Below are 8,278 nucleotides of genomic sequence, written 5' to 3'. Positions count from 1 at the left end.
ATGATTTTATTATTAAATTTATAAAACATATTTATTGATAATATCTTTTTAAATTTATTTTAAGATAGTATTATTAAATTAATATAATTTCTTAAATATATAATGAATGATTATTATTGATTATTAATTATTGATTATTATTATTATTGATAATTAATGATTATTAATATTATAAAAGTTAATATAATTATTTATTTAAATTATTTATTATATATATATTATAATATATAACATGAATTAATCATATAAATCATCATATATATAATTTATTGTTCCATGAAAGTTTTGCTCGAGCGAGTATTTTTCCGTTTGGGATCTGCAGATACTGATGAACAATTGCAAGCATCAGTTTGCAAATTTTTGCCTCCAGTTTTATTAAAGCTTTCTAGTGCACAAGAAGGTGTTAGAAAGAAAGTAATGGAGTTATTAATTCATATAAATAAAAGAATAAAAAGTAGACCTCAAGTACAATTGCCAGTTGAAACACTTTTATTACAATATCAAGATCCAGCTGCCAGCTCATTTGTAATTGTATGTAATAGTTAATTTAAAAAAATAATTTAAAATATTTTTGATAGATCAAGAATTTTTTTTCACAGAATTTTACAATTATATACATAAAACTAGGATATCCTAGAATGGAAATGCAAAAACAAGCAGAATTAATTCCAAGTATATTAAATGCTATTGAAGGAAAACCGTTATCTCATCAAGATAGGTTTGTAAATATTTTTTATAATGTAAATTAATAAAATATAAATCTAAATAAATATACAAAATATTTCAGTTTATTATTCATAATTATGCCTGCATTGGGTCATGTTAATATTCCTGTGGATTCAGATAAACGAGCATTCTTTCTTGGTCTACATGACAAACCTTATGTCTCAAAACAATTACTCAATTTTATGCTTGATGTTTTATTATTACCTTATGGGTAAGATTATTGCATTTATATTTTGATATTCCAATATTATAAGAAAATTTTTTAAGAATTATTTATAATAATTTGTTGTACAAAATTATTCTAGATCTGTAGGACAAATGCAAAATCAACAATCAGATCAAGCTATTGACTGGTCATGTTTTCGTGTACCACCAGGATTGAGTGAATATGCATTTAAACGAGTCATTGGTGAAAATCCACCAACAGCGGAACAACTTGAACAAACAAAATTAGGAATTGTAAAATTTCTAGCTGGAGGTTTTTTCCCTGATTCAGATATTCTTATACATTTAATAGTAGCAGCTGCAGATACCAGATTCAGTGTAGCTAATCTAGCTGATTTAGAATTGAAAAAAATTGTTAAGTATGTACCAAAGAATTTTTTTTTAGTCTTTATAAATATTTTATTAGAATAATATGTAAAATTATGTTTTATGAATATCTAGCATATTAGATTGGTCTTCAATGCAATTAGCAGCACCATTGTATTCATTATTCTTGGGTACTGATACTTTGGGTATTCAAAAGGAAATTAAGCCAGAAATGAAACGATTACCTGCAGGCATACGAATTCGTTTAAAATTATTGCATTATCTTTGCCGCGTTACTAAAGCTGGTTTTATTATACCACCATGTATTCAGGTATATTTCATTATCTTATAGTTTATAGTTTATATTAATTTGTTAATTATAATTAATTTATAGGTAGTTTTTCATTCTCTACAAGAAGGAGACGGAAAAACTACAAATGCAAAATTAAAATCAATGGCATTGCAATTTACATCAAATATTGTGCAACAGTAAGTATGATATAATATAAATTATTAGTGAATTTAAATTTTAAGTAATCATTGATACATATATATTGATATTTTTTAATATTTTAAGATGTAGCCTTGCACCATTATCTCGCATAGCAGGAATTATTTTAAATGGCATGATAAAATTAATTTTTGAAGGTGAAGATATTCATAAAATGATGGCATATACTGTTATTGGACAATTAGGACAAAGAATTCCATCAGTGATAGATAAAAATTCAAATTTATTGTGTCATTTATTTGATACACTTGTATCGGTATGTAGAATTAATAATAATAAAAATATAATAATAAAAAAAAAATACCAAATTTATATACATATTTTTTTTTTTTAAATTGTTTGCTAAAATGTATTACTAAAATATTTATATTTTTTCTTTAATTTAACTTTAAGACGGAAGGAGATTTACGAAGAACAGTAAGAGATACATTGATTTCAATAACATCTGCATTCATTCTTAATAAAGATGATGAAGCCAATATATCTCTCATGAATGGATTATTATCTACTTATATTGAATCATCGGAATCTAATGTTAGGCATGTATATATTAGTTATTATTAGCATATATATATTGGTATATATTAGTACATGAATTGTATACATGATTATAATATATTACTTATATATTTCTTTTATTTATTTAATACATTTATATATTTAAGAAAAATATCGTTTAAATTAATCATATTTTTTGAAAACAGATTTGTAGCTATGCATTATGCAGCTACTGTATTTCCCTCTGATGATGTACCTTCTCGTTATCTTTTATTATTAGCATCTGGAGATGATAAACATGAAATAAGAACAGAAGCTATGAAAGTTTTATATGGTACTATGCATAAAAATGAATGTGATAAACAAAATTGTAACCATATTTCATTACCAGATTTTAAAAAACTTGTTACTTATATTTATTCAAAAATGCAAGCAAGAATGTCAATTGGTAATGAAAAAATGAATATAGAAAATAAAATACTTCCTTATAATATCACTGTATTTACAGAGGTAATCAATTTAATAAAAAAATAATTTATTTTTATCAGAAATTATATATATTTTTAATAATTAAATAAAATAACTTTTTTCTTACAGATAATTACTTATCTTCGAATTTGTTTAGCAAGAAATGCTCATGTTACTAAATATAATGAATTATTACAACATCCTTGTGAAAGTACGCCACTAATTACACGTTATTTAAAAAATATGTATGAAGACAAAATAGAAATATTACATCATTATCTTGATATAATTTTAATTTTTAGTCATGCTTCTGCAGGTAAAATGCATGCAATATTTTTGATAAACATGAATAATAAATTAATAATTATAATAAATTATAATTATATAATGCAGATCAAACTTCATTGCAAGCTTTATTGGAAATGATTGGTTCTATCCCACAGTTTGTAACAAGAATTTATGAAAATAATCTATCATGGCTTCGTAATTTACTTATATCTACTAAACCAGATATAAGACAATTGGCTGCTAAAATTTATGGTATAATAACTGCTCAACTTTCCAATAATGAGTTTGAAGCTCAAATTTCTGAGATTATGGGTATCATAGATAAAAATAATTTAGAAGCTCAACATGGTTCATTATTAACTTTAACATATATGATGGAAAGAAGATTAATTTTTAAACGAAGTAACATAAATAATGATTCTTTTAATTGGGATCTCTATATTAATGTCGTAAGAATGATATGTATGTATATATTTAGATGTAATAAATTAATATTAGTCCATTTTCTAATTTTTTTTAAAAATATTATTATAGGCAATTTTCTTCATAATAATACAATTTTGTTATTGGATGCTGCAATTCAAAGTATTGGTATTTTGGGTAAAACATGTGAATTACCATTATCCAATGAGGGCAAAGAAGAACCAAATAAAAAAGAAATTGTTGAAATATTATTTTCAGTATTAAATAATGTAAAATTAAACACTAAGGTTAATATACATATTTTTATAATTAATTGATTTATTGAATTTATAAAATAAAACTAATTTAATTATATTTCTAGATTAAAGAGAAAGCTGCACTTTCATTAGGTTATTTATGTGTAGGGGAAAATTTTCCTCATACATCATATATAGTGAACAAAATAATTACAACTGTTAAAGAGGTAAATATATAATAATTATAATTACAAATTTTAAAAATATTTTATATTTGTTTTTATCTGTTAGACAAAAGATATTGAAATCCATTTGATTATGGGAGAGACATTGGTTTGTTGTGTTCAAGCTGAAGCTTCTCCAGAAAAACGAGATGCTTGGACGATATTACCAAGTGAACATACAGTACCTTACAGCGATACTAGTACTGAGTTGTTAATACATACATTAGATGAATTACTTCATATATATAAAGATCCACATCCTAATTTGAGACAGGTATTTATAATAAAAATATAATTCTCTAAAATTATAGTTATTTCATTTTTTTATTACAAATATTTTTTATAAAGGCTGTCTGTGTATGGTTATTAGCACTTTTAAAATATAATATCCAAAGAGAGTGTATTAAAGAAAAATTTTCGTCATTACATTATGCATTTATGGATTTTCTTTCAGATGATAGTGGTAAGTTATATATATTTGCTATTTATAAAAAAAATTTAGATTTTTATTAAAAAAGTATATTATTATAGATATAGTACAAGATATGGCAGCAAAAGGTCTTAGTTTGATACATATTAATAGTAATAAAGAACAAAAGGAATTTTTTGTTTCTAATATATTAGATCAATTTACACAGGGACGTAAAACTGTACAACAAGTTACTCTTGATACAAAATTATTTGAAGAAGGTCAATTAGGAAAATCTCCAACAAGGTAAAATGATAATTAAAAATTTAGATATTATTATGTATTTACAGTATTTTACTATATTTTTTTTACAATATTTTACAATATTAATTTTACAAATAATATTTTATTTACAGTGGTAATTTATCTACATATAGAGAAATTTGTTCTTTAGCTACAGAATTACAAAAACCCGATTTGGTATATTATTTCATGCATTTAGCAAATCATAATGCAGTATGGACATCTAAAAAAGGTGCTGCATTTGGATTTGCAGCAATTGCTGAAATAGCAAATGAAGAGTTAAATAAATATTTACCCAACATAATTCCACGTTTATACAGATATCAATTCGATCCCACTCCCAAGATTCAGCACAGTATGTCTAGTATTTGGCGAGCAATTGTTCCATCAACAAGCAAAGCTGTAAGTAATATATAAGTTAAAATACAACATTTTTGATTTTTTTTTTAAAATTATATTTCATATTTTAATAGATTGAACAATATCATAAAGAAATTTTAAGTGATATAGCTGATAATTTAACAAATTATGAATGGCGAGTGCGAATCAGTTGTTGCAATGCACTTGCAGATTTATTAAGAGTAAACGTTCGTTTAAATTTGGCGAAATGTGCTCCAGAATTATTGAAGACATTGTTTCGAGTAATGGATGATATTCACGAAGGCACTAGATTAGCAGCCACAAATACAACTAAAGCATTAAGTAAAGTAAGTTTTATATTGAAAATATTTATCTATTACATTAAATTTTAATAATTATATTTTTCAATAAAATACAGGTTTGCGTTCGATACTGTGATTCTTCTTATGGCAAAGAGGGAGAAGAAGTTCTACAAGCAATTTTACCTGTGTTATTAGATATTGGAGTTGTTAACGTTGTGAGCAGCGTAAGAATAGTATCTTTACAAACTATATCTCAATTAGTTTCGAGAGCAGGTGTTTTGCTTAAACCGTCTTTAGTTATATTAATTCCTGCTCTTTTAAGTACAATTGGTGAATCAGAAAATCCAAATTTATCATATTTGAGTAACGTATGTGGAACAATGTCGGAGGCGCGAGATGCTATTGATAACATTAGAGCTAGCGCTGCTAAAGAACATTATGCTACTGAAACAATGACAAAAGTGAGTTATTTAATATAAATAGATATAACTTTAAAAAAGAATTTTATTAATTATTATATTTCCCTTTAATGTAGTGCATACAATATATTGATGCAGAAATTTTAAAAGAATTAATGCCAAAGATAATAGAATTAATAAAATCTAGCATCGGTTTTGGAACAAAAATTACATGTTTGCACTTTATTATTCTTTTAAGTACTCATTTTAAACAAGAATTACAATCTTATAGTGGTTAGTAAAAAATATTAATATTATAATTATCTTAAAAAAATATTTCTACAAATTATTATAATTTAATATTTATGTAGGTAAACTTTTAAACGCGCTAATGAATGGATTATTGGATCGTAATTCTGTCGTTAGGAAAAATAACGCAATTGCTATTGGACATATAGTGGGATCAGCAAAAGAATCAAGTCTTGAAAAATTATTTAAAATGCTTAATACATGGTATATGGAACGAGGTACACATAATAATTTTTTTTAAAGATTGTATTTATAACTTAAAAAAAAAAAAGATATAATATTTAAAGAAAAAGAAATAAAATTTTATATTCTATTATGATTCTTAATTTTAGATGATTCAACTAAATTAGCAATTGGTCAAACATTACAAGCTATAAATAATTATAATCAGGAAATATTAAGAAATTTTTCGAATATTGTTATACCTCTTACTTTTTTTGCAATGCATGAACAAAAAGCACAAGGTTCGTATTTTGAAGTTAAATTTGTAAATATAATATTCATCTGTATTATTTTCATAGAAAATGAAAATGTAATCGACTTATGGACCGAATTGTGGAATGAAATAACTCCAGGAACAGAAACCGGAATTAGACAAAACATAGAATCAATAACAAATATTTTACGCACATCATTAGAATCATCATCGTGGAATACGAAAGCTCAAGCGGCTAATGCGATTCATACATTAGCAGAAAAATTAGGTAGCAATATTGATGCAACTATAAGAGATATTTTATTAAAGGTATTAATGGATGGTTTACGTGGTAGAACTTGGGATGGAAAAGATCGATTATTAAATGCTCTTGCTACATTAACATGTAATAGCAAGTATGTAAAAATATAAATTTTATACATATTTTTTAAAAATAACATTTATTATTCACTTTTAAAAATTGATATTATAATTATAGAACAGCTCTTAAAGAAAATTCTGAAATGTCTATGGATATAGTACAAATATTATATAGGGAAAGTAAAAAAGAGGCTTTAGAATATCGTCGATACGCTTTATGTGCATTTGGTACGATTTTACACGAATTAAATATTGATAAATTTAAAGAAGTATATGAAATCGTTCAAGAAATTTGGACAATGGTATGTATTAATAATAAAAATAAAATGATAAATTATACATTTTGGTATATGAATATTGTACAATCTAGCTGGCAAGAAAAGATACAGATGAATCTTTAGTTTCTGAGGAGAAAATAAAAAGAAATGATGTTATAAAATTATATGAAACTGTTTATGAAATACTTGGAAAAGCTTGGCCACTATATAAAGAAACTCAAGGTAAATTATTGATGCATAAAAATTATTAAATATCAAACTTATTTATTTTTATTATTTAATCTCTTGTTAGACAAATATTGCGTAGAATTTATAACTCATTATGATAAAATGCTTCCTGTTCAATCCACAACTATACAAATATCAATGCTATCATCACTTAATTTATTTGTGGATAAACTTGCCTTACTAAAAATAAATATTTCGGATTTGTCAATTGAAGACAAAACAATGTTGGATTTAATTTGTGATACATTTAATAAAATATTAAAATATAGTATGGGTAAGCATATTGTATATTTAAATATAATTAAAAGTATATATTTTATAAAATTGTAAAATTTTAAAAAATTGTAAAATTAATGAATTTCTTCTATATTCTTTATAGGTATTTCATATACCAGAATAAGAAAAGAAGCTTTAAATATAGCTTTATCTCTTGGTAGAAAATTACGTTATACTAAAAATAATGAAAAATTTGATAAAATGATTTTAATAATACAAGAAACTTTACCGGAATTAACAAAGGATAATGAACCAGAAATTCGAACCAGAATTATTGATATCAAAGAAATGCTTAAAATATGAAGATAATAAATGTTAGTATTTCTTAATTAATGTTACATATGGCTAAATTAGTAACTTTGTGTTCAATCATTTTAAAATAATAATTAAAATATATAGTATCTGCTAATACATATTTCCTTAATAATACTTTATATTTATTATAAATGTAGCTAAAACAATTTTATAGTAATACATCATTTAATCAATATCTCTTAATTTTTAATTTTACATGTCATATAAAAAACAGGAATTTATATGAATTTATAAATATTTTAATTTTATTATAATACTAGAATAATTTAACACTTTCTAAATATTACATTAATTTTATTTTAAACTTTCTAAATTAATAAATTTGCATTTCAAACACGTATTTGTATGTTTTCATAAGTATAGGTAAGTATAATAAAATTATTTTGAATATATTTAATA

General features: G+C 23.6%; 1 protein-coding gene across 1 annotated transcript in view; it reads left to right on the top strand.

Moving 5' to 3' along the window:
- Positions 1–7,977, top strand: part of LOC102670790 (proteasome adapter and scaffold protein ECM29) — an 8,624-nt gene extending 647 nt beyond the window's left edge. Inside the window, exons 2-28 of the mRNA XM_006608925.2 lie at positions 284–531; positions 600–718; positions 788–937; positions 1,032–1,310; positions 1,393–1,588; positions 1,652–1,746; positions 1,835–2,024; positions 2,162–2,307; positions 2,473–2,776; positions 2,864–3,050; positions 3,128–3,484; positions 3,557–3,732; positions 3,807–3,908; positions 3,973–4,179; positions 4,254–4,368; positions 4,437–4,620; positions 4,731–5,019; positions 5,091–5,324; positions 5,396–5,740; positions 5,815–5,971; positions 6,049–6,204; positions 6,319–6,450; positions 6,508–6,817; positions 6,901–7,084; positions 7,153–7,282; positions 7,353–7,562; positions 7,668–7,977. Coding sequence (XP_006608988.1) covers positions 284–531; positions 600–718; positions 788–937; positions 1,032–1,310; positions 1,393–1,588; positions 1,652–1,746; positions 1,835–2,024; positions 2,162–2,307; positions 2,473–2,776; positions 2,864–3,050; positions 3,128–3,484; positions 3,557–3,732; positions 3,807–3,908; positions 3,973–4,179; positions 4,254–4,368; positions 4,437–4,620; positions 4,731–5,019; positions 5,091–5,324; positions 5,396–5,740; positions 5,815–5,971; positions 6,049–6,204; positions 6,319–6,450; positions 6,508–6,817; positions 6,901–7,084; positions 7,153–7,282; positions 7,353–7,562; positions 7,668–7,867 — 5,402 coding nt within the window. The 3' untranslated portion in view covers positions 7,868–7,977. The remainder of the gene's footprint in view (positions 1–283; positions 532–599; positions 719–787; positions 938–1,031; positions 1,311–1,392; positions 1,589–1,651; positions 1,747–1,834; positions 2,025–2,161; positions 2,308–2,472; positions 2,777–2,863; positions 3,051–3,127; positions 3,485–3,556; positions 3,733–3,806; positions 3,909–3,972; positions 4,180–4,253; positions 4,369–4,436; positions 4,621–4,730; positions 5,020–5,090; positions 5,325–5,395; positions 5,741–5,814; positions 5,972–6,048; positions 6,205–6,318; positions 6,451–6,507; positions 6,818–6,900; positions 7,085–7,152; positions 7,283–7,352; positions 7,563–7,667) is intronic.
- The last annotated feature ends 301 nt before the right edge of the window (positions 7,978–8,278 follow it).

This window comes from Apis dorsata, unplaced genomic scaffold (genome assembly GCF_000469605.1).
Source record: "Apis dorsata unplaced genomic scaffold, Apis dorsata 1.3 scaffold_50, whole genome shotgun sequence".
In the NCBI taxonomy this organism is placed as follows: Eukaryota; Metazoa; Arthropoda; class Insecta; order Hymenoptera; family Apidae; genus Apis; species Apis dorsata.
This window is presented reverse-complemented; position numbering and strand designations above follow the sequence as displayed.